General features: G+C 40.3%; 1 protein-coding gene across 1 annotated transcript in view; it reads right to left on the bottom strand.

Moving 5' to 3' along the window:
• Positions 1-448: 448 nt before the first annotated feature.
• Positions 449-27,197, bottom strand: part of LOC123978219 (neuroblastoma-amplified sequence-like) — a 113,242-nt gene continuing 86,493 nt past the window's right edge. The window contains exons 40-44 of the mRNA XM_046061388.1: positions 27,124-27,184; positions 21,110-21,249; positions 15,869-16,016; positions 14,227-14,361; positions 449-1,454 (exon numbers count right to left, since the gene is read on the bottom strand). Coding sequence (XP_045917344.1) covers positions 1,179-1,454; positions 14,227-14,361; positions 15,869-16,016; positions 21,110-21,249; positions 27,124-27,184 — 760 coding nt within the window. The 3' untranslated portion in view covers positions 449-1,178. The remainder of the gene's footprint in view (positions 1,455-14,226; positions 14,362-15,868; positions 16,017-21,109; positions 21,250-27,123; positions 27,185-27,197) is intronic.

The raw sequence follows: 27,197 nt of genomic DNA, 5'->3' as shown, positions 1-27,197 counted from the left end.
TGGGGGTTCAGACCAACCAGCTGCTTTCACCTTTGCTTCGACCAGTGAAAACACTTTACTTGAACTGCTTTAAAATTATTGTGTAACAAAACAAAGTGCATTTGAGGGCAAGCAAAAAATACCCGGTGGATGTTTGGGTCAGAGGGCTGCAATTATCTTGGAACAATGTGGAAATGCTGTAATTATAATGCAAATGTTTTGAGAGCACTCATAATGAGATGGAACACCAACCTTTATAAAACGCATCCATTCGATCAACCCATCATTAAAAAAGAAAAGCTCAATGAAATGTTAACAGGCTTTGAAATATTGTCTTTAACAAACAAATTTAGAGATGTCTCTTGAAAACTTTGCATGGACTTAAATGTTACCTGTGCACTTTTCCACCAAGACTATTATAGAGAAAGAAATGGAATACAACAAAAAATGAAAATACAATGACTCACTGTCATGTCATTAGTTTTCTTTATTTCAGATCTGAGAGGTGGCACAGAATGAAACCTGCATTTTATAAATTGAAACCAACCATGCTGACAGCATCACTGTGCGCGTAAACATACAAATACACGTTCAGTCCTCATCATTAGTTCGACATGATATCGCTGGGGTGTCGGTGCTCATATACAGTTTTTGTGCATTCACACACACACGTACACACAGTGTGGGGCAGCTGCGGGGCTAATTTGTTTGGAAGGAATTAATTAGACATTATTAGGGGGGAAACAATGGAGCAGAGGCAGGGTGTTTAACGATGGGACGTCAAAGAGGCAAACCTGTCACGGAACAATAGGCTAATATCCACCCACTGCTTCCCGGCTACTGCTCAATTACGTTATCACACAATAGGACACATTACACACAAATACACACAAATAAAAGCGAGCAGCAAGTGCATTTTCTGATCATCCCTCAGTTTGAACATTCATTCATAACAGAGATAGCAGAGGTTGTGTTTGTGTACTTGCATGCGTTTCTAATTGAGCAGATGTTTCAGTATTAAAGGCATCCGCCCCTATACCTTCAAGGCAGACACTGCAGCTGCTGTTGACGTGTCTTCAGCTGATGAAATCGAAACCCAGTGACAGAACAAAATGCAATGGTACGGCCCGATATCCCTTCTATTCTCGCCTCACGCTAATTTCTTCAGATCGCAATCCAATTCCTCCTCCCTCCACCCCTCACAGCCACTTCCTGAGAACAGCCAAGGCAGAGTTGAAGGTGAACTGGGCCTGGTGGGTTCCACGGTGAGCCAGCAGCAGGGAGCCCGCCTCGGGCCTGTGGCCCGCCGCCAGCAGCTCAGTGGCGGCTTTCTCTACATCCCAGCCACCCTCCTGCTGGTGGGACAGCATGTGGGAGCTGAGCAGGGGGTACAGGGCCGAGGAGACGCAGCCCACCAGGAGCCCGGCGTCCAGGAGCAATGAAAGTAGCTCGGCGTCGCAGGAGGAAGCTGTCTCCTTTAGGAAAAAGAGAGGAGGGAGGGAGGAAGTGTAAACACACATGTGGTGACACAGTCAGGAGAGACTAACTTTTATTTTACGTGTGATTGCGAGTTTTTTCAACCCCTGTGAATACCAAGAGTTACAGCCAGAATTTTGGCAAATATGCAACCAGTCTCTCTACCAGGTCTCTAGCTACCACTAAACACCCACCGGCTGACAAAAGAACGCACATCTCCTCTTCTTCTGCAGTTCTTTGCAGCTTTGAGAGGAACATTCTCATTTACCAGAACAATTCACAATACATGTTCATGTAGCCATAAACAGACCATCTTCTACCTCTTTGCATCAATGAATTGAATGCAAATTCAAACAGCTAAATGCCGCTGGGACTGCTGTGAGTAGTTTACAAGCCACGGAGAAGCAAGGCTGAGTGCTGCAGCGGATAGGTTGCCTCTCTCTGTGACTCAGCCCGTCGCTGCATCCTCTCACCTGTTTTGTCTCTATCATTAAAACTTGCACGCGCGCGCACGCACATGCACGCGCGCGCACGCACACACACACGGACAACAGCGAGTCACTGTCAGGGTATTTCTGGAGCTGAGGCAGATCAATTATAAATGTGGAGCTCATGTCTTCTATTCCGTAGTAGAGAGCCGCCGCGGATGAATTCCACTCCCTCACCTCTACTAAAATCCCTCCTCTCTGTGCTTACCCTGCTCCATTTTTCTCTCCTTGAAAGACAATTCATCCATAAAAAACATAAAACTGTGATAAAGTATCCCTAAACTCATGCAATGATGGATATTAGTGAACCTGAATGTCTCACATGAGAGTTGAGAGACGTTCAACTGTTGTCAGTGACATTGACACCGTCCCCTCGTGGAATCACATCTTGCACATAAAACAAGTTTTACCTTGTAGTAATTATGAGCACATCTGAAAAAGAACATTATCGCTGTGTCTTAAGATTCATAGTTTCTGTAGAAGTATTCTGGATTTGGATGCATTTACCATTTAAATACAATACAACTTCATGGTTGCTTTGGTACCAAAGGGAGACAGACAGTTGACATCCAGTATAACCGTTATAGAGATACAGTATGTCAGGCATGACTAATGATGTCATTTCTCCATTCCACTGAGACGGGATCAGATGAATCATGACAAGCCGGGAGAGGGAGGAGGGCCAGGGAGAGAAGACAGACAGAGACATTTTTTAATCGTGAGACAGAGGTGGATGAGGAGGTCACCCAGTAATAATGAGAATTAAGGGAAAGGAAGACAAGAGAGGAGAGTGTGCTTAGGAGTGTGAAAAAATGTATGATGGAGTAGAATGCAGGGAGGGAGCTGGAGAGGAGAAAGGCAGACATGCACTGAAAGCATCAGATACATACATTTTTAAGTACACCAACTGTTTCCAAGGGCCAAATGCACACTAGAACCAAGGAGAGGTACTTCAAAACAACTTAACACTTCAGCTTCAAACTTTTGATTTTGGAGCCTCAACAGAGGCCCAGAACAAATGTTCTAGATTGGATTTTCTGGAGCTGCAGTGAACATTGACCTATTTTGAAGCTCAATATGTTACAGAGAGGATTTCAAACTTTACGGATAAAGGAGGAGTGAACATACATTTCTCAGTAGTGCAGACAAAATATGTTGTAATTGTTTATCTCTATAGTGTCCAAACATGTGCCATCAAGAACTGTTTGTCTGCATGTTTTCACTTGGCCAAGACTTCTTTGTCATCCTTTTTTTTTTTTAAAGGATAATAAGTTTATTACAGCTCGGGTTTGGCCTTCACCCTTATCAGTTCTGATAACATTGTACTCTACAAAGTATTTCCTGACATCTGGGAACATAGTGACAGTACAACAATAAAGTGAGATTAGGCAAGAAACACAACGGTTAGATGATGAGTCAGAAGACAAGCGTTTAGCCAGATTATCTAATCCACACTGCTGGGAGGTAAAATATATTTAATAATGATATCTTTGGGCTGTGGACTGTTTAAAAGTACTACACTACGCTAAAATAAGTTTGGCTAACCTGGCGATTTGTTTAAAACAAGTCTTTTCACCAGTGTTGCCACATTACCAGATCTCATCTATTAAATTGGTGAACAAAATCTTATTACAGTTTTTCTCAATTGCTAACACACAAAAATTGGTAGTGTAAGCTATCCTCTTGAAATCATTTAGTCAACTCCCAGCCAGACTATGTACACCAGTCTATAAACACTATTTACCCTTTTATCCACACTTCTCTGGTCTATTCACACTTCTTTGCAAAAAGAAGTCCTCTCATTTTAAGTCAAAATTGTCACCAAGTTGTCATTTAAAAACACTGCCATTCAATAAGTAAGAGGGGAACAGGTAAGCTCACCTGTGTTTTGGAACCTTGTTTTGGTGACTTACATCACATTACTGTGACCACTACAGTGACAGGTATGATTGTTCAACAAGTGATTGCAGGACTGTAGCCTACTGTACAATGTTTGAATGGAAAATAAATATCCTGTAAAAAGGACAATTGTTGTATCCATGTGACTGTATGATTTACTCCATGAGTATCAAACTCATGGAGTGGAACATAACTGAACTACAGGTCCATGTTATAGTTATTGGTTCATGAAAACCTTTTTATAATAGTTTTTTCAATTCCTAAACGCTGTGTGCAAAAGGTATTAAGAAGGTTCATTGTATTTGGTGGTTTTGTGTGTAATTTGAATGCAAAGTTTGGTTTCTATGACAGATAATATGGTTTTGACATATTGAAATGAGGTCAAAACTACAACAAGACCAAAGTCCCTATTTCTTTGATCATGAAGCCTAATGTTAATCTACAATTTTGTGGTTTATCAGTGAAGTGTACAAACTATATGGCTGACTGGAGTCTCTGTTAACAGTGAAAGACAGATAGATCCATGCGCTCCTCTCTGTGAAACGTCTGTATCCTCAATGCGCTGCATTATTATTAACAATGATGAACTGGACTGTGTACGTGACCTTTTGATGTGTAGAAGAACGCAGAACATTAATTAACATTAGATCCTCACAAATCTTATTGGTGTGTCGGGAGATTAAATGAATGAATAATAAATTAAGTTATGCTGCTGCTCCTCGTGTAAATGCGAGTCTCTCTCGTAATGAGGAGACACTTCACCCTATTTCACCAAACCATAATCCATCTGCTATTAATTATTGTTAATTTTAATTACCGTACCCACCAAAATCAGCAGATATAACTGCGATACATGCATCAAATCTAACCCGCCTATTAAGGCGCATTGACTTTTTACCAGATTTTTGTTGGTCAATGGCGCAATCGCTTTCTGCTGCCTTAAGATAGCAATGCGCCAACTATGCACCTGACCACACCTCATTTTAAGACCAACACTCCCATTGGCGCGGAGATGGGCGAAAGTATTTACACAAGGTGGGCACTGGGCATGAAAATTACAGCAGAGTCAGTAAGAAACTAGCAATTACACTTGCGCTGCACTGTGTGCCGCTAGGCCCCAAGAGTCTACCGCCATAGTAACAGCCTTGTGAGCCTTCACATATGAGCTGTGTTTTGAGCTCAATGCTAACATCAACATGCTAACAGGCTCACAATACTGTGAGCCTGTACTGTGAGCCCATACTGTGAGACAATACTGACATGTTTGGAAAGGCTGTGTATTCATAGCTGAATACACAGCTATGACAATAATAAATGTGTGACAGTGAGACCACAAAAAATAGGATGTGAACTGTATTTTATTAGCTTATTAAATCAACATGTCCATAACTTATTATAAATAGGCTAAAAGAAATGCTTTGATACGATTCGATTGGAAAGACTTTTGCAAGGATTTCCCACGTACATCATGAACATCAGCGGACCAGAAGTAGTAGGCCTTGTGTGCAGTATTGGAGCATGTTAGGCCTACCTCCTTTTATAAATGCTGTCTTGTCAGATATACAAAGACAAACAGCTACAGTAGAACAGGACAGCTCAACGTTGAGAGTGATGAAGAGCTCAATCCTAATGAGCTCCACAGAGCACCTGTTCTTGCTGTCACTTTGTTGGTCATTCTGGAAAATATCCTTTCCACATAACCAGTGGACGGAAACTATGTTTATGATGTAGCTGTTGATGGACAGGTTGAGAAATTGCTAATGAACTCGAACAACTGTAAAGGGTGGTGTGAACACAGGTTTTGGCCAAAATATTTGTCATTGTTTGCAGTAATGCCGTCCAAACAATGAAACCACACATAAATAACCTTTCTACAAACATTTCAAAATTTAATTTAACAACATTTTTATGTTTGGTCAGTAAATATATTAATGCACTTATTTTTTTTATTTTAAGCATAACACATAGTTGTTTATATTCTTTACATAAGCACTATATTTTGATAATTATAGCCTATGTGTATTAAATATCTCTCCCTTATCTCTTATAAATTAATGCTAATGTGTCTGATTGTATACCTCAAACTTAAAAAAAAAACAAATCATACCATAATGTAGGCATGTGTGTTCATTTACACTGAAACAATATTTCTAAACAAATAGGCAGCATATGAAATCCAGAGTAATTAATCAGAAAATGCGTACGTTTTATTAAATCATTACACTGCCTCGGCATGCTGTCACACGTCTGACAGCCACCGTGCACCACACAGAACACTGGCCCACAAACTGTGCAGTTTGGCTTGACACTCATTTCCACTGACACTTTTCAAATAAGTATATGATTTCTCCCACTCTCACGGTCGTTGGTAGGGCACTTGTGCATCTGCTTTCGTTTGAGAGGGGGCGTGGGGGGTTTCTGGAGCTGCCACCGCCGTTGTTTCAACTCGACTCCCTGCCAAGAGACCCGCCCTTATCTAACTCCGATTGGCCCTGAACCTGACAGTATTGATCAAACCAACAATGGCAGCGAGTATTAACCAATTAGGGGTAGAAAAGGACTAGTCTTCACAGAATGCGGGTTGGATGACTTGCATGGGATGCTGCATTAAAGACGACTTGGAAATACGACATTCAAAATGGAATGCGCTTTTTAGTTCTCTCTCTCTCTCTTTTTTTTAGTTCTCAAATAAGGGATAATTCCGTATTTTAAGGTACCTGAGGCAACCCTAGTTATAATGTTTACTATGTTAAACATACTGAGCTTAGTGTGTCAGCATGGTAACATTTGCTAATTAGCACTAAACACAAGGTACAGCTGGGGCTGATGGGAATGAATAATAAAGTATTGGACAAAAAAAGAAATTGACCTGCTGGTGGCACTAGATATGAATGTCTGTATCAAATTTGTAGTAAACGGAAATTATTCTTCATTATTTTTACTTTGTTAAATGTGGCCTTGTGGTGCCCTTTGAGGGCCATTAGTGTGATTAAAGGCTGTACAAATATATTTGACTTGATTTGACCTGAAGTCTTGCTAATCACTGAAATCACCTTATGCAGTGTTTGGCTGTAATGAGGGCTCACGCATACAGAATACACATGGCTCTGCATGGCACATATATGGAGACCACTGGTCTGAATGCTCAACCAGTTGGCATGATGAAAATAATAAGTGGAGCATATTTAATGTCACTGAAATGTGTCCCTGTATCAACCATCAGAAAGGGGAAACGCAGGTAACCAGCAGTGATGTGGAGGCTTCAGATATCACATCTGCAGGGCGTTGCGGAGGAGACCACTTTAAAAAGTAACAACACGCATATATTATCTCATCTAGACAGTGTGGGCTACATGGGATGTCTACAGATTTAGAGGACAAAGGCTCAGTCTTGTGCTATGACCACTTTAGGGACAGGAACACAACCACTACTTATACAGTAAATATATACAATTTTTGTGTTTCCTGCATTTCCTGGTTCATTATGGAGGAGAGAAAAGCACAGAACGTTACAGGCCTGGTCCTCTATGCTCAATGACACACACACCTCCCAGGCTATTACTGTTTGACGGTGTCAAGAGAGACAGCAGATTTGAGTCTTAGAGTCAGTTAGATTGACAGTCGAGCTGAAAATAGATGTGAAGGAGCAGCAGAGAGATGGAAGGATGGAGGGGAATCTTGATATCAGAGCGGGAGAAGATAACTTTATGTCCTTTTTACAGCCCGAACAGCTCTGTCACATTTCAGGCACTGCTGTTCGTCCAGAGTTCACACCTACTGTAATTGAGTAGTATATGGTAGACTGCTGAGTCTAATGACCAAGTTCAGATGATCACTTAATATACATATTATCTTGAATCTAAAATCTTATTCTTTCTTTATATTCTCTACTAAAGTCACAATTTCAGCCATTCCTAAATAACAATGCTGCTATGCTTTTCTCTGTAGCTACTAAATTTCTGCTCTCTAAATGAATGATTCTGAGCAATCTGTAATTAAAGGAATACTTTGACATTTTGGAAAGAGCGCTTTTTTGCCTTCATGCAGAGAGTCAGACAAGAAGATCAATACCACTCTCATATCCATCCATTAAATATGCTGCTACATCCAGGGGACAATTAGCTAATCTTGGCTTAAAGATGTGGCTAGCCATTTCTGCCTGCTTCTAGTCCATATGTTAAGCTAAGCTAACCGCCTGCCGGCTCCAACTTCCTATTCAGAGAATATAGACGTGAGTAGTATCGATTCTCTCATCTAACTCTCAGGAAGAAAGTAAATCAGCATATTTCTCAAAATGACAAACGATAACTTTAATTGTAGCCAAATTAGTTTTTATAGTTTTAGTTTTACATATGACGAATTTGGTCTACTGCAAACATTGGAGCGCACACTGACCAATTTAATTGGTCAGACCAATGTGTTTTTGCTACATTTGCCATACCATGATTTAAATATTTAAATCATGAAACATTTCCAGCCAGTGTTCAACTGTGTGGTACGCCATTCTCTGAGTTAACTCTACAGCTAACGATCCAGTCTGCTGTACCTCTCACACCTGTATATCCATCCATTCATTCTGCCTTGTCTGTCTCTTCAGTGAAGCGAAAACAAGAAGCATCTTCTGCCTCATGTAAGTGTGTGTGCGCTTGCAGTCGGCGTGCGCCGTGAGTGAATGAACAAACACTCAGCGTGACAAGAGAACTGACACATCAAACTGCAGCTATAAGATGTCCAACCCCCCCTCTTGCTCTTGTTATTACCTTCTCAAAGACAGCCAAGGTTGTCTATCCCGCATGCTTCCAGTGGCCGCAAAATTTTGCCTGATTGGTCTGGTCAATTTTTCACACCCTTGTTTTCTATTCTTGCTCTGCACGTTTCTCATTTCCTGAATACGTCCTTTTCCGCCCTGTCTCTCCCTGAGCTGAACCCGGCTGAGAGCTTAATTGGAATTACCGTACACGTACAATGCCTAATACATAATGCATGGCCAAGCCTTCTTTTATCATTTAAATCATAAAGCTCCTTTGGAATGCCAGACAACACACAACTATCTCCTTCCCTCCGTCTCTCATCCTTTTCTCTCTTTTCCTCAGGCTCTGCGTCCCATCCGTTCATCCTAGCTGTCCCTGGGCTTTAGTGGCACACCACACTGAGCACTCTCTCTCTCACACACACACACACACACACACACACACACCAGTCCTTGCTTACAGCACGACATGATTGAAAGTGACAGAAGAAGAGGCTGTGAAGCCAAAAATTTTTTAAATAAAAGTAGGCAGTGACGCACATGAGAAAATATAAACACACATACACGCAGTGACCAAATCAGGGATCAACACACTATGTTGCAAGCAAACACAGCTAGATTAACAGGTCCAATATGGCACAAAAGCAGTAAACAAGCCCTATTAAACAAGCAATTAGACAAATGATCACTTTATCACACACTCATGCACACACACGCCTCTTGTCTTCACTCCACTGGGCAGATGGACAGGGTGTATGTGATTCTTTGGAGAAGCCATGGCATGGCAGGCTTTCTCCAAATGTATAGTAAGGGAGACACTCTGCATTTGAAGAGTTTGGGGGCTGGTGTTATTTGTGCTTGCTCAAACAAAACCAAAACAGCAAAATTTAAAGGAATGGAAAACAGTGTTTGTATCTGTTCTAACGTGAGCTGCAATTCTTAGCATGTCCAGCTAACTAGCGGACTTCCTACAGTGGTCCACTTAGCGTTACTTCCAAGGCCAAGAGTTAGGATATCTTTGACTAACTACAGCTAACATTAACATTCACAACTAGCACATCCACTGTGTATTATTTTGCCTCTGTGTAGATGCTAGTCTGGATGCTATCAAAGTTTAGGTGTTAGCGGTCCGGCACTCAGTTTACTGGATTTGAGGAAGTGCGCACTCCAGCCAACGTGATTGCGTGAGGTTTTCCTTTTCACTTTGAAACTGCAAACAAGTAACTACAAACAGGTTTATGTTAGAACAAAATAGCAGTCTGATCTTAAATCTCTTTTCAATATAAGCTTATAATACTTGTACAAACAAGTTCTACACTGCAATATAAGCACAATGCTGTTCCTTATGTTTTCTATCATCAACTGTTTAGGATGATAACTTTTTGCCTGGGACATTAAAACCCCTTTTATAGTCTGCTTATATTAGTCAGGTGGAAACATTAAAAAGTTTCAAGTTTCAACCAATTCATGAAATCAATGTTAGCTTAATTAGCTAGCCACAGCTGATAAAATCTGCAGTACAGTAGCCATTTCAGATGGAAACACTGACAGTCGCCAGCTATAAATGAGAGGACTGCTTTCGTCGCCTTCTTCTAAAATCAAGGACCAATTGTTAAAAATTACTGAGAATTTCGGTTGGTAAATCTGCCAGTGTAATCATGCCGTGCGGAAAGTGAAAGCCTGAGTGGTATAGCAACGCTAACTGAGGGGAGTGGGGCTTACACAGTTGTTTAATTAAAGTAATGATGGAGGCCGAATGCCAAAATAATTTGTTGCAAGAAACTATGCTGTGGACTGCAGCTGTGTGTGGGAGTGTGCTATGTATGTCTTTGTACACTGACAGCTTATTCATATTAATGGGGCAGCTTTTATCAGTCCCTTTATCCCAGGCTGGTGTTAACCCCTAGCTCCCTTTTCCAACGCGTCTGTCTGCTTCTCCGTGGTCCATACATCTTCAGTAGGAGGAGCAGAGCGGAAAAGGAAGGCGAGTAAAGGAGAGTGCCACGTGTGTTTCTGCTCCCAGTGAAAAGAAATAAAAGCCTACACGTCTGCATTGCATTTCCCTGCATAATTAAGAACAATACAACCTCTTCTTCATTACCTGCTCCCGCTCTACTACTAATTTGCCACCTTTTCATATACTCTTCTCCCACTCTTTTCTTTCTTTGCTTCCGTTTTGCTACGCCCACTCTGGTCTCCTCTGCAGTGAAGCAAGACACAGGAAATGTGAAGCAAAATGAACACATATCTCATACTACAGCCAAATAAATTACCTTTTCTCATTTACTTCTTGTGTCAAGTGGTTTTATAACACCATTTTAATTAAAAAGTAATCTTCAGAATTAATCTTTTTTTATTGTGATCTCAGGAGCATATTTTTTATGAAGAAAAAAAAAAGTGTTGATACTGGGGAAAACAATGTGCACAGTAATCTATGACATCAGATACAAATACAGAGTGCCAGGGAACACACTCCCGTGGGGTCGTGCAAGAAGATAAGGACTGCCAATCACTCAGAGTGACGTGTCATTTTAATGTATTTAATCAAGAGGGCTGTGCTTTGCAGAGTTAATAAATATATGGTGCATTGTGGCCAAAATCAATCACAGGATTAGTTTAGACATGAATAAATGACGAGTGATACTTTCTATGATATATTAATTTTGTCTGGTATGTCGGAGTCAAACTGTGACAAAAGAGCAACCCTCGATGAAGCGCTTAAAGTAATTCAATCGAAATAACAGTCAATTAACAGTTAAGCTTCCTTAGTACACTCACCCGAACTTCTGATTGACCAAGCTGTTCAGCTAAAATCAATTATTTCTAACCCTCCCATGATAACATCTACTGATCTGCTAATGGCTGGCTGCTGACAAGTCCCGGCTATTTGTAGATCTGATAAAAAAGGCCTCAGAGTGTTGTGCTCTTGTATCAGCTTGAATTTGGTCATGATAGTGAAAAATGTGCCAGCAAAAAAGAAAAAAGATGTTTAGATGAAGAGCACTGAACTATTCAGTTGCATTAAACAGTCAGTTCCCCCCACAAAACAAACCACACAGGTAGTTTTGGTTGAGTATGTCCAGGTTTTTTTCAGTCCAATAAAGTGCTAGGAGCTCTAACCTAACGTACAGATACCAGTGCTTGAAGTGGAAAAAAATAGGTGCCAGTACTTTGAAAGTAAGCTTTCAAAAAGTGATGGAGTCATTCTGTTTCTGACATGTCCCCAGCGTCCCCAGTGTAAATGACACCTATCTGTCAATACTTTTAAATATCCCGCCCCATCCAGGCTGTAATTGGTCAGTTCACGACAAGTGACATTGACGAGCTACATTCAGCACACGCCTGCTTGAGAGGCACCTGAGCTTCTCTTCTCCCTTGTCTCTCTCCGCCGACAGAGTTTAGCAGGCAGGCCAAAACGGGAACAGGTGAGCGTCACGTAGCGCCCAGAGAACCTGTTATGTAGAGTGCAGAGGAGAGTACCAGCAGCTTGGGAGATGTCCCAGTACACAAGAAAATGTCACGGTACGCCAAAGAATAAAATGTCGAGATGGTGGTACTGCCTACCGGGGCGTTCCGGCCCACTTCAAGCACTGGCGGATCCTATCAGTCTGGCATCGAGCTGATACACCGTATTGGTATCACCACCGATACTGACCTTTTTACTGTGTATCGTAATTCTTTTGTTTACCTCGCGAGTGTCGCAACAAAAGAGAAAGTAGTTGCAGCTGTGATAACTTTTTCAGATTATACCAGAGTGCTATATGCATTGTTTTGTGAACAGATCCTTCAAGACTGTTTAGGCCATCAGAAACACTGTGCTTCAAAAGATATTATTGCAAAACCTACTTGGTATAAACTAACTTTGGCAAACTGACATTCACACAAAGAGAAAGAGAAGAGATACACACGGGCAAATTCACACTCACATGTGCACAATTCCACACTGAGCAGCAAGCCAACACATTATCAGATGTATTAGATGTAAGACGATTTCTCAGTGTCTCTGCTGATGTTATCTTCAGATGAACACTGTTCTGTGCTGCTCTGAACATGCCCCTGCTCATTCAGCTCTTAGGTGGCAGTGGTGAGATTATTTCTCAAAGCAGCGTGACACACTACGTTCTCTTACTCCATTCATACTCCCCCTACTAATTCTCTAAGTCTTTCCTTCCATACCACCCCCCTTCAGTCAGGCTGTGCACCCTGCTCTGTCCTCTATACTTCTGTCTTGGCCTTTCTAACTTTACATTTTCATACATTTGCTCTGTCTTTTGGCTTTTTAATTTCCCTTCTCATCCTATTTATCTCTCTCAACACCTACTCCCTTTCCAGATGATTTCCTCTTCCCACATCTAAATCACATATCTTTTTCTCTTTAACACCCTGCCTCTCTCAGTCCCGCTCTCTTTTCTCTGTGGGATAAAAGCAGTGTGCTTCTCAGGTGTACCGATATAGGAGCTTTAATGTTTCATTTAATAGGGGCTATGTCACTTAATAGAGAGGCTCTCTCTTATCTGATCCAGGAACACAGAGAGGGTCTGCTGGGTCTGAGAGGCCTACTTTCTGACAATTGCTTATCTGATTGGGAAACAGTGGAGAGCGGCCCACACAATCTTAAACTATTACTCTCTTATCTGAATGTGGATTCCCAAAACAGGAGGACAGTTAGCAAGTGGATGAACATTGGCTTCTTTGAATTTTAAAATTTTGGAGAACTTCATTCTTATCTTTTTATTCTATCTTACAGCAAAGAGGTTTTATAATGTTTGGCTGGCACTAGACTAGACTTTCCCCCATCACATCTCTATCAGTCGTCTACCTTAATGCTTTTTTGTTTTCCATCTTTTATATTCCATCTCACACCATATACTATTTACAGTATATACTGTAGTGTAGTGTCTCTGAGGCCTGCTAGAACACCATATAGTTTGCTTTTAATATACAGACCTAAGAAACAGTGATGACATGGGATCTTACCTTCTGACTGAAAGTAGGCATTAAAGCCTCAAATAAAGAAGTGGTGTTCAGTCACTATCGCTGAAACGATTAGTAAACGATTGATTGATTAGTCCTGGTTCCCGACAAGATAAAGGGGGTTTGAGGGGTTTACCAGAGGAATAAACTAATGAGATACAACATGCACCTGTTTCACAAAATGATTTTGTTTTTTTAGACCTTTCTTCTTGCGAGTTAAATGACAGTTCTCTTCAGGCCTCTAAAAGCCTTTTCAATTGAAAGTTTCAAGAAGTTTAGCAACTCGTGTCCACAGCAAGGCCATCCCCTCTGATGAGGGGCCACAAGTAGACATTACTTCATTTTTAAGGGTCCCAAGCCAAACAGGTCGGGAACCACTGCATTATTTGATTAACAGAAAATGACTTGTAGACAATTTTGATACTCAATTCCATCCTTTAAGCTTTTCCTAGTTCCTTTTGCAGCAATCACTGTAAATTGAAAATGTTTGTTTCGACTGCTGGTTGGGCAAGACAAGATATCTGAAGACATCAATTCAAATTTCACAATTTTTTCAAGTTTCAGAGGCTAAATAACTAACTAACTGATTATTATTATGAAAACTGTCTCTTTTCAAATTGTGGTCCATACAGTAAACTCCACTATATTGTTTGCACTTACTGCTGTCATGTTGTTGATCTGATCCAGAGTCAGCTGCAGCAGTTGTTCATCACCACTCTCAGCCATCAGTTTGAGTGCAGGCTGCTGAAGGCTCAGCTGGTTTTCGAGCAGCAGGGTGGCTATGTGTCTGATACACTAGAGAGAGAGAGAGAGAGAGAGAGAGAGAGAGAGAGAGAGAGAGAGAGAGAGATGTGTAGATGAATGGAAGAAAGGAGAAGGGGGAAAGATAAAAGCAAAAGTGGAATGAAAACAGGAGAAGTGAGGGAAGAACAAAAGGGGAGGGCAGAAGACAGAGGAGAGAGAGTAGACGAGGAACAGTGAAGGTTAATCGATGTGCATATACTGTACAGACACACAGGAACATAATACTTTTAAAAAGGTCTACACACAAACACCCCCTCCCCCCCACACACACACACCCACACACACACCCACTCCTGTTGCAGTCCTATCCAGTAATATATGGATATCACAATGCAATCTGACTCCCCCATGCTCTGGCGGTTTCATTCCAGCAGATTCAAATTAAAGCTGTTCAGAACAGAGTAAAAGGCCTCCTTCGCTACCTCCCACCCCCTTCCCACGCTAATATTAGACAGCCAGGCAGACACTAGCCTATTCACACTGAATAGCATTAGCGCTAAACTAATATCACAGTCAGCTGGCGCTAGACATACAGAAAGGCATTAGGCTTACCACTTCCATGGTGCTCAGTAGGGCATGAATAGCATTAGGGGCTGTCAGATATCAAAGAGTGGCTAGTACCTATAGTACATTGCAAAAAGCACTGAACTGATGCTAACATGTTGCTGTGGGTTACATGCTTAATAGCTTTGGGCTCCTTTATTAAGATACGGGGTAAAACGGTGGCAGTGCAGTGCGGTTACACTAAATTCAAACAAGCTTAGTCCCCTGTTTTTGATAAGATTTTTTATTTTTTTTAAACCTTTATTTAACCAGAAAGAAAACTCATTGAGATTAAAAATCTCTTTTCCAAGAGCGTCCTGGCCAAGACAGGCAGCAGCACAATTAATAGAATTGCAGACATTAAAACATACAACATAAACATAAAACATATAACAATTTATGATGGGAGTAATTAGTGAGTTACAAGTCATAAAATATCTAAATTTCGTATATATTTACCACAAGTAATAAACTACAAGGATCGTCCGAGTAATCATTCATAGCGATTGATGATAGCGGATGTGGTGAACAAAGTATATTTATTCTACTGAATTATATCATTTTAAATGTGTATTATTGGTTATTATTAAGATGCATTAACACAAGTAGCATGTTAATGTTGTAGCTCATCAAGGTAGAGCAAATGTATACTATTTCCTATACTGGTGGGTAGTTTAATCTAAATAATGTGCCATATTTTATTAACTGAAATGTAAAGACTAAACTAAACTTTTAGGTAACTAGAAACTATAACTATACACTAAAATGTACAAATATTTGAAATTTGTATAAAGTGAAAATACATACAGTACCTAAAAATTAAACTTACATTCCACCACAGCTGTATTGCATGAAACTAAAACATTATTTTCCTGTTTCCTGTCTCAACTCTACTACTACTTTTCAGATTGCTGCAAAGAAGACACAAGCAGTTATAGGAGAGTTTGCCGTTTACCTGTGCAGGAAGCTTGTGTTTGGTGTTATAGAGGGATCGCACCATGTTGACAACCTGCTGACCCAGGTCTAATCTGACCTCTGACCCCTGGCAGCGAGTCAGCAGGGCCGTGTTCAGCACCACCCAGGGGTTGCGCTCCGACTCTGCCCTGGAGACAGAGAAGAAGACAGATCTGTGAATGTGTGTGTTTGTGTGTAGCCTTCTGCTGAGCTTCTGTCTCTTCAGAGGTGATGTTAAAGAGAAGAACATGGACTGGTAAATACAACAATAAGTGTGTTCATTTACCTATACATCTGTTGTGAATCTGTTAGTGAGTGTATTTAGACAACAGGTGTAGGTGGGAACATACAGTCTGTTGTAAAACCAAACAATATTACAACTTGTGAAATGACTGTCATTCATCCATTACTCTGCATTTCTATGTCACCAGATGGTAATCCTGCTGGACATTGACTGGTCTCATCACCTTATGTACACCGTATTGCATGAAAATGTACATTGTGAATAATATAAACACAGCAGCCACATCAACCTCTTTGAAATCACAGGCTGACATGAGCACATACAGAATCATCAGGAGAAAATGTAATGAATTCTGATGCTGACATGTAAGTGAGGAGAAAAGCTGTTTGACCGCAATACACCTGCAGTTAATATTTAAGACCTACGTGATTCATTTTCCCTCTCTCTCTCTCTGTAAACACCAGAGGGACAGCTGCCAGCACTGACAGGCGACCCTTTGTCGACACGCCCCTTTATGAGATCTACAAGACCTTTGCTAATGCCTCCAGAGTAACCGATTAGCTCTCACCAAGGCTGGCAAATGCCAGTGATGCTAAGGCAATATGACCTTCATGGATCTTTATTAACACATGTCAGTCATAGCAAGAAAAAGATGGAAAACACAGAATGACTCATTATCTGATAATTAGGTCTTCGTTGATGGACGGATCCTGTTTACATTATTAATTTTATGTATTATCATTAGCATGGTAAGGTAACTACTATATGAGAGCCCCTCTAACTGGCTAACACCAATCTCCGCGGTAATGGAGGTTGCAGCGGTTAATGAAAATCCAAGGCCTCACTTTGGTATATCTGCATCAAGGCTCAAGCAGAGAATCAAACCACATCCTTGAGCCCTAGTGAGGATGTAAATACTCATATGATGCATGGAAGTAAATTCTTTAACCTTTAGAACCGTAGAATACTGGTTAGAATATAGGCGTGCCGACATGCTAGCACTGCTGCAAGTTTTAGGTATGTGATTAACATGACGAGCAGTACATTAAATAACGAGACTGGAGATGAGAGGAGGAATCTGATATGAATGTGTGCTTTGTTTCACTGTGGGTGTTTTCATGTGATAAAGGGTAGATGGCAACATGCTGATAAATCCTGAGATGAAATCCTATGATGAGAAGTGGTTGAAGTCTCATGTAAGATTAGGCTGCTTGAAGTGAGTCTTAAAGGAAGCGTGTGGTAAGCCTGTGTGTGCCTATGTAAAGCTGCAAAAGAGGAGGGTGTGTGTGTGATAGAAAGCAAATGAGAAAGAGAGGATAGAAATGAAGACGCGAAGCGCAAAAGACAGCAGGGCTCCTGTGTGCGGCTGTCAGTAGAAAATGCAGCTCTCCATCCAGCTACCGGGGCGTCTTGTCCTGACAAGCTGCTTTACCTTTGTATGATGCGGCCATGGAAGCAAACAGAGTCCACTTGTGCTGCTGGCACAGCGCTGCTTCCTGTGCTTTACCAGGGGACAGGGAGGTACTGCTGCATGCGACTATGAGAGTGTGTGCGCTTGCCAAATCTGTCACAGGGTGCAGTGTGAGTCACAGCCAGCCTCCATTCGTGCTTTGAATCACGACTCAGTTTATGCGGACAGACTAAAGGATAAGCCTTTTTAGATGCAACTCAATATAGCTCCCAAAAGAGCCACTTACAGAAACAAATCTCCACTCTACAGACACACAGTGTAAACACACTTCCGTCGCATCCAGGATTAAATGCTGAGTCAGACTAATAGTAAGGTTATCCATGTGTCTTGCACACTAAGAGATAAGGCTCTCACGTCTTAACAGAACATCTTAAATGAGGCTTTTGAAGGTTACATTATTCTGAGTTTTGGCCTCTGTGAGGCATATTATGTCACTAGTATATGAATGTGCGTTGCAGCAAATTAACTTGAGCGATTCAAATGAGGACAACCAAAGAGACAAGAAAAAACAAAATCCATAATCAGCAGAGTTTGTACTCAGTTTGCATTAAATCTGAAATACAGTACAACAGCTCAGTCTTCCGTTAAAATGTATAGCCGACTGTCCCAGCAGTGATGGTTTGACTACAGCTGTTAGTAGAGTGTCAGTGAAATCTGGGTGTGAACTTGAAGCAGCTGTGTCCTCCAAAGCTAATTCCATCTCTCTTACTGCTTCTCAGTTGGACGATACTCTGCCTTTGGCCTTACACAAACCCAGTGGCAACACTATTGTCTATTACAAAATCAACAATAATAACCACATTCACACATGCTCCTGATTCTTTTCACTGGTGTGAATGCTGGAAAGCATTCACAACATTATGTTATTGTACAGCATTCTGTAATTCTTGATTATAGTTATTCTTCAGCTCGTTTTTTTGCAACCTAACTTGTTCCACAGTTTCCAACGTAGAAACGTCATTCATATATATATATATATATATATATATATATATATATATATATATATATATATCATATACCTTCATACGTTTCAAGACATTCAAGGTTTTCCAGGCATTTTTCCCCATGTACTGTAAGTGGATGGACAGAATGTTCAAAATGTCCCCATTTTCACACTTTTTCAAGGCTTTTCAACTGTTACATACTTACAGCTAGAACTTCCATTCAAATATGAACATTTTCCACATCTTTCTTTCTTCTTTAGTATTATTCAACTTTCAAATCCTATTCAAACTCTTCAAGGTACTCAACTTTCTTTGAAACTTCATTATAATGAGTCAATGAGAAAATACTTCAAACTCAGTAATCTTCAACCGCTTCCCTTAATTCATACATTAACGTAGAAATGCCATTCAGACTTTAAAACGTTCACAAGCTATACTTTTTATGCTATCGTAAATCAAGTTTCATGTCTTTTCCGCCTTTTTTTACTGAGTTTATAATGAGTGTCTATGGGACGGAATGTTCGCAGCTAGAGTGGGACGACCAACTGGCAGAGTGGGATTTCACTTCAAAATCTTTTTAGAAATTTGTCTGCAACTCGGTGTATTTCCCACACCTTTCACTCTACATACATATTTTTTCACAAGTTGTAGGAAATCTTGTTTGGATGCTGATGTGTAACTTTGAAAGCAAACAGACTTACACTGCTGGCACAGTCACTGTCTTTCCATATCTTTAATACATTTGTACTTCAACTTTTTTCAAGCAGCTATCCAGTTTAGCGCAAGCCCTTAGACAGCCAGCATTCACACCACAATTTTTTCAGAAATTGCTTTTCTAGTTCAGTTTGTTATACTGCCACAACTCAAAATAAAAAGTTCTTCTTATTTCGAAAACTTCTAGTCTTCCGTTCACCTCTACACTAAGCAGATTTTTCTTGCGGTAGATGTCAGACAATTCAAGACCAGCCTCAAAATAGAACTGGGGAAAGCATGTGTGAAAACACTGAGAGCATTTGCTAATTGTTTCAGTGTGGTTGTGCTCTAAACAGAAGGAAATAACCATCAAATCTCTGTGTCTCCTTTGCATCCATTCATTACATCCATTTAAACATCGGAACACCTCCACAGTAAATACAAATAAAAACAGGTTTTAATCTGTTATTAGTCTTATTTGCCTGGGAGGGAACAGGGAGGTAGGGTCATAGGTCATCATTTACACTGGGGATGCTCGGGACATGTACCCACCACTTGAAATGGCAGATGTTGTCCCCATCACTTTTTGAAAGCATTTGTTAAAAATGTTCTAAAAAAAAAAACTTGCACCAACAAATGATGTTATAAGAAAGGTTTTGCATAATAATAAAACCTGTAATGCAATGTAAATATAGTAGAAACATCTACATCCAAAAAAAGTAACTTAAGCTTAAAACTGATTACTGAGACAGCAGAGAGTAGCAAGTCATGAAATAAGGGTTCCTTTAGGTATATTTATTAAAGAGGTGGTAATATGCTCATTTTCATGTTCAAAATCCTATTTAGGGGTTGTACCAGAACATGTTTACATGGTTTAATTTTCAAGAAACACCATATTTTTTTTTTCCATACTGCACATTGCTGCAGCTCCTCTTTTCACCCTGTGTTGAAGGCTTCATTTTAGCTGTGGAGTGATACATCTTGTCTCTAAATGATCTTTGTTGGGAGTTGCACATGCGCAGTTGCTAGTTAAGGACCACTAGCCAATCAGAAGCAGAGAAGGGCGGGTTAGTGAGAAGCAAACACGGCTTCGGTTCAGCTGTAGGCTACATGTTGCCGACTAGCTTGGCAACATAGACTGGAGCAAGAGTTTCAGAGTGGCAAGTTATTAATCTGGAACAAATGTATCTTTCATCCATAAAGTTTTAACTGAGCTCTGTCTCTACATCACAGTAACAACTTTATGTCCATTGACTGCCTGGAGGATAGCTAGTGTTTGGGAGGGAGAGGAGGTGCGTGCTGCAGCTCAGTGTTTTTCCACCGGTGTTTTTGAGGGCGTGTCGGAGTAGCCGCTTGGCGAGCGTTATATGAGGTGCATTTAGCTTTCATCCCTGTGACGTCACAGGGATGAAAGGGAAACGGCTGGACTACAAACGACCTGTTTTCAGGCAGTTCAGAGCACATTCAATGGTCACGGGTGGAAAGTAATTACTGTATTAGAGGAGTTTAGAGGCATAGTTTTGACATTTCGGGAAATAAGCTTATTTGTTAGATGGCAAGATCGGTACCACTATCTTATCCATTTGTTAAATATAAGGCTACTACTTAGCTTAGCTTTATAACTGAAAGGGGGGGCAGCTAGCTAGGCTCAGTCCGAAGGTAAGAAGTAGTCCAGCACAAGAAAGGAGAAACGTGTTAATTTGGTGGAGGTGCTGGTACCTTTGGACAAAGCCAGGCTAGCTGAGCTAAGCTAAACAGCTGTTATCGATTTTCTCGTTTAACTGTTGGACAGAACATGAAGAAACTTATTTACAAAAATGCCAAACTATTGCTTGAATCTTGAAAGAATCAAAGAACAATGAACAAAAATAAAGACATCCGACTTACACTTCCTCTTTCATCATTGGTGGCCACGCTTGCAGGAGGAGTATGAGCAACTGAAAGTCCTCCCACTTTTGTGCAGCTTCCAGCAGTCCCAGGAAGAGAGCATATCTTTTCCCCTCATTCTCCACATCTTCTATCTGAACCTGAGAGGAAGGGTGGAGAGAAAGCAGGGAGGTGTGAAATCCATTTGAGACCAAAAACAAAAAGCCTACCGTGAAGATCTTGAGTATTAGATATCCCCAGGTCATTGAGCACAAAGCACAAATTAAGTGAAGGAAGAGTGTTCAGGCTATAGTAACAATCTGTTCCTTTGAAATTCTGCTACATGTTGTTGATAAATATGATGATAAATGCCAGCATCTTCCGCTGAGAAGTGGATTTCAGTGATCTATTATTATCTTGGCCACTTCCACTAGACACTATCCAACACAAATGCAACACAAACAGGAGAGCAGCTTTCATTGATTTTAAATGACACACGCTCCTGATTGCAATAGCAAAACTAGACAACCTAATGATTGCAGTAGAGTATGTGGGCAAGGCATTCCTGCCAAAACCAGACCCAAATGAACTACGCAATCTCAAACACTTAATCTAGACTAGTATCAAAGCCTACAAACTTTAACCATGGCATTGAAAGGAAGGAACAAGGCTTCATGCGTAACAGCACATTTAACTGTTGGTTTAAGAAAAAGTCACCTGTGGCTAAACCTATTCTATAATATTATGAGAAAGACAGAAATCAATAGGGAGAGTGTAAGAAAAGAAAGTGAAAAGGAACGAAGGAGGGTTAATGTGATAAAAAAATTAGAGTAGGGTGGAGGCGGAGGGAAAGTAATTAATTTTCTTCTCAAAGGTTGGCTTCTAGTGTGATTTAACAGTTCAGAGAGCGTCTGATTTCTGAGGGGAAAACTACATCCTGCCAAAGAATGGCTGCTGTGAAGACAAGCTCCGTCACACAAGAACGAGTACATGTACACACACACTCACAAACACACTCACAAACACACAAAAACACACGAGTGTACACACACAACTCATAAAACATAGTTTCAGCCTCAGTGGTGTCATCAGATGTATAAAACTGGATATACACTGAACAAAATTATAAACCCAACACTTTTGTTTTTGCCCCCATTCATCATGAGCTGAACTCAAAGATCTAAGACTTTCTCTATGGTAGGGTAGGGCGATATGGACCAAAAAGTCATATCCCGGTACTATTAGGCTGAATACCGGTATAAAATATATATATATATTGGTATTTTCTGCTAAGAAAACTCAACTCCCTCCATGTCTTTAGAGAGTTTGTGTGTAGACGGCTACATGCAGATGCAGAGGAAGGGGCAGGGTTGCATGGTGAGGGAGAGAGATGAGCAAACGCCGGTAAGATGTTAAGAAAACATAATTAACATCGAACTATATCGGTATAAACAGTATTGTCTAATTTTATATCTCTTTTGAAATTATATCGGTATGCCCCATTATACCGATATACCACCAAGCCCTACTCTATGTACACCATAGGCCTATTTCTCTCAAATATTTTTCCCCAAATCTGTCTAAATCTGTTAGTGAGCACTTCTCCTTTGCGGAAATAATCCATCCACGTCACAGGTGTGGCATATCAAGATGCTGATCAGACAGCATGGGTATTGCACATGTGTGCCTTAGGCTGGCCACAATAAAATGCCACTCGAAAATATGCAGTTCGATCACTTGGCACAATGCCACAGATGTCGCAAGTTGAGGGAGCATGCAATTGGCATGTTTACTGCAGGAATGTCCACCAGACCTGTTGCCCGTGAATTGAATGTTCATTTTTCTGCCATAGACCGTCTCCAAAGGCGTTTGAGAGAATTTGGCAGTACATCAGACTGGCCTCACAATCGCGGACCACGTATAACCACACCAGCCCAGGACCTCCACATGCAGCATCTTCACCTTCAAGATCGTCTGAGACCAGCCACCCGGACAGCTGCTGCAACAGTCGGTTTGCATAACAAAAGAATTTCTGCACAAACTGTTAGGAACCGTCTCAGCAAAGCTCATTTGCATGCTCGTCATCTTCATCGGGGTCTTGACCTGACTGCAGTTCGTCGTCGTAACTGACCTGAGTGGGCTCTTTGGAGAAGTGTTCTCTTTACGGATGAATTCCGGTTTTGACTGTACAGGGCAGATGGCAGACAGCATGTATGGCGTTGTGTGGCTGAGCGGTTTGCTTATGTCAATGTTGTGGATCGAGTGGCCCATGGTGGCGGTGGGGTTATGGTATGGGCAGGCGTGTGTTATGGACAACGAACTCAGGTGCATTTTATAGATGGCATTTTGAATGCACAGAGATACCGTGACGAGATCCTGAGGCCCATTGTTGTGCCATTCATCCACGACCTCATGTTGCAGCATGATAATTCATGGCGCCATGTTGACACATAATAAAAAGTTGTAATGCTATTGTGGAGTGGATCTCGTGTGGCTTCGAGGACCTTATGCCCCACGGTATGTTGCATCTGCAAAAATGTGATTGACCCCTGGATTAAAAATGAATGAAAAATGAAATGTACAAAACTTAAAGCCAAAAGATTTTTGCTGAAAAGGCTGTGGAGCTCTGCAGGTGAGTTTTATGCTGTTTAGGTCACAGTGCAGGCAAAAGCAAATGTCCTGTATTGCTAGTTCCTTGGCAGCTATTAGAGGTACACAAATTGCACCACATCTAATTACTCGAATGTTGATTAGGCTGAAATATAAATATATATATTTTAGTAATTTATATTGGCTACACAAAGTCCACAGATTTAGCCTAAACCTAAATAGATATATGTATTCTATTGCTTAACCCTTAAAACTTTCTTACCATACTGAAGTTTCCCAGCAGTTAAGATGTTACTAGCCTTCAAAGAGTGGAAGAACATACAACAATCTTCCCCCGATCAAATGGATAGATGCTGTAGTAGCAAAACAATGTGTTCTTTACCAAACAAGTTATTCTACTTTATTTGATGGCCAGTGTATCCTATGGAGCCCCTAAACTGACAAAATGTAAAAGGTTAATATAATGGAATATATAAAAAATTTAATTTCTAGTTAAATAATCATAATGAAGACTTAATCATCCATGTACTGTACTGCGTACTGCAGTAGCATCCCTTTATAAACTCTTGTAAACGCAGCTAAAGCATTTTAGCCAGCAAGCTAATGCTAATAAAGTTAGCTGGCTAACACTACTTAGAAGTAGCATAATACTACTTACTTTCTTTTTTATCATCTAACTGAAGGTTTGCAGTACAATGCTGTTTACATTTGTTTTTAAACTTTGCTTACAGTATATAACCAACAATATAATCCCATATCTATATATATATATAATCCCCTTGCTCTTGTAATTGTGTTACAATGGACCAAAACTAGCAATGGATGACTGGTAATTAAACAGTTACTTACTTGACTGATTTCCTTAATAAAGTATCTGATACTCCAACCAATTCTGAGACATTCGTTTTGATAAACCTCTCATTTATAAGTAAAAGCACATGCATATAATTGGCAGCACAGCAGATTCATGCTTAGTAGTGTAGTGAAGCGCCTTATGACGGGGGATGGAGCAATAAATGAGTAAAGCTGAAGCTCATGACCCTCTGGAAATGGAGGTCATTTGGGAAACAGAAATGGAATCTTAACTACCTGTAAAAAGCCCTCACTGCAATCTAAAGCTCTCAAATCCATCACTGAATGTAAACTGAAACCCAAAGCCTGTTCATCATTGTTATTGCCCTCTGCGTTATGAATACTGAACACTTTCTAGCTATCGATGCATTTTATATAGTTTTATGGCCACATTTATTCATAAAGGGTATGCAAGACCTTGGGATTCCCTAATAATATTATGACTATATGTTTTACCTATTAAACATATTATAAATTGCACTGAGATAGATCCACATATGCACTCCATTCACATTCAAATACGCACATATCTACCACATCCTCTCACCTGCTTTCACACATAGACTCACACGCACTCATCAAAACTCACCTACAGTAGACCACAAATTAAATTGCTGCCAATTACTATGTGAATGTGAGGCTTTTATTTTCTTAACAAGTAAGGATGGTAATTAATTATGCCCAGTGATTAAAATCAACATTTCCTCTGTGGTGTTGTACAAAGAACAGAGTGCAGGAGGGCAAAAAGAGAAGGGAGGGAGTGACTGTACGCCAATACCATAACAATTAGCAGAGGAGTGCTGATAAATTAGATTAGACAAACCGTCTCCAAGTCTATAAGGCAATCTAAATATATATACAGACTTGTGTGTCTATCCGTCCGCATCTCTGTATATTTATATCCCTTTCTCAATACTTTTTTCTAATGTATATACTTCTCTTTTCCATCTATCAGGCTTTTCAAACACTCAGCGTCACCCTTTTCCCTTCTTATCTGTTCTTCCCAAGATCAGTTAGTTAGACAGCAAGATCAATGCTTATGGCACAGTATATTTTATCCTTTATCAGTCTTGATTGTTTTTATGGCCCGTCACCACTCCCACATTTGGAGGAACGTTTTAAATCTCTTCTCCAAATAGAGACTGTCCAGTAACAGGTTATTAAGTAACTAGCCAGACCAGGCCTGTCAAGCTTTGGATTTGTCTATATGCCAAAATGGCGTTTTTAGTCAATATAAATTTTTTTGTTTTCAAAAACAAAAAACACAAGAGCAAAAATGTTTGGAATGTGTTAAACAGTATGTTTATTTACTCTAATGTAAGCTGCAATCTTTACCTCTCAGAGTAACTGAGAGTTACTTTTTAAAGGCCAAGGAGCATTAAATTAACTAACTAACCTTCATTAATTTGTGGGGTTACAGATTATATTTAAAAAAAGCCCAGTTCACACACTTTGCAACATGCACCGTGTAAATAACACAGCATTTTATATCAAATCGTTGAGCTATGGCAGCAATATCTAATAAAATCCCCCCCCTAATAGTTGTCATTTCAGTCAGTAAAATTCAATGGTTGCCAGCTAGAAATGAGAAGCCTGCTTTTATCTACCTTTGCCAGAAATCGATGTTTCAAAAATGACTATGAATTTCAAGTGGTAATTCTGCCACCGATATTGTAAACTGCAGTGCAAAAATTGACGTAGTAACAGTAACTAAGAGGTTTGGGCATAGTGAACTACAATTATGATCATTACTTTCAGTAACAGTCTTATTATTTACATTTCCTTGGACTATTTGATGAATAAATTACGAATAAATTACAGTGATATGTAGACACTCCAAAGAGTTGGGAAAATGAATTCTATTAAAGACAGACACATACAGACGTGCCCAAATTTGTTGGTACCCTTACAGCTCATTGAAATAATGCTTCATTCCTCCTGAGAAGTGATGAAATTAAAAGCTATTTTATCATGTATACTTGCATGCCTTTGGTATGTCATAGAATAAAGCAAAGAAGCTGTGAAAAGAAATGAATTATTGCTTATTCTACAAAGATATTCTAAAATGGCCTGGACACATTTGTTGGTACCCCTTAGAAAAGATAATAAATAATTGGATTATAGTGATATTTCAAACTAATTAGTTTCTTTAATTAGTATCACACATGTCTCCAATCTTGCAATCAGTCATTCAGCCTATTTAAATGGAGAAAAGTAGTCACTGTGCTGTTTGGTATCATTGTGTGCACCACACTGAACATGGACCAGAGAAAGCAAAGGAGAGAGTTGTCTGAGGAGATCAGAAAGAAAATAATAGACAAGCATGGTAAAGGTAAAGGCTACAAGACCATCTCCAAGCAGCTTGATGTTCCTGTGACAACAGTTGCAAATATTATTAAGAAGTTTAAGGTCCATGGAACTGTAGCCAACCTCCCTGGGCGCGGCCGCAAGAGGAAAATCGACCCCAGATTGAACAGAAGGATAGTGCGAATGGTAGAAAAAGAACCAAGGATAACTGCCAAAGAGATACAAGCTGAACTCCAAGGTGAAGGTACGTCAGTTTCTGATCGCACCATCCGTCGCTTTTTGAGCGAAAGTGGGCTCCATGGAAGAAGACCCAGGAGGACTCCACTTCTGAAAGAAAAAC

The sequence above is a fragment of the Micropterus dolomieu genome, linkage group LG10, assembly GCF_021292245.1.
Source record: "Micropterus dolomieu isolate WLL.071019.BEF.003 ecotype Adirondacks linkage group LG10, ASM2129224v1, whole genome shotgun sequence".
Lineage (NCBI taxonomy): Eukaryota > Metazoa > Chordata > Actinopteri > Centrarchiformes > Centrarchidae > Micropterus > Micropterus dolomieu.
Note: the sequence above shows the minus strand (reverse complement) of the source record. Positions and strands in the feature narration are given on the sequence as shown.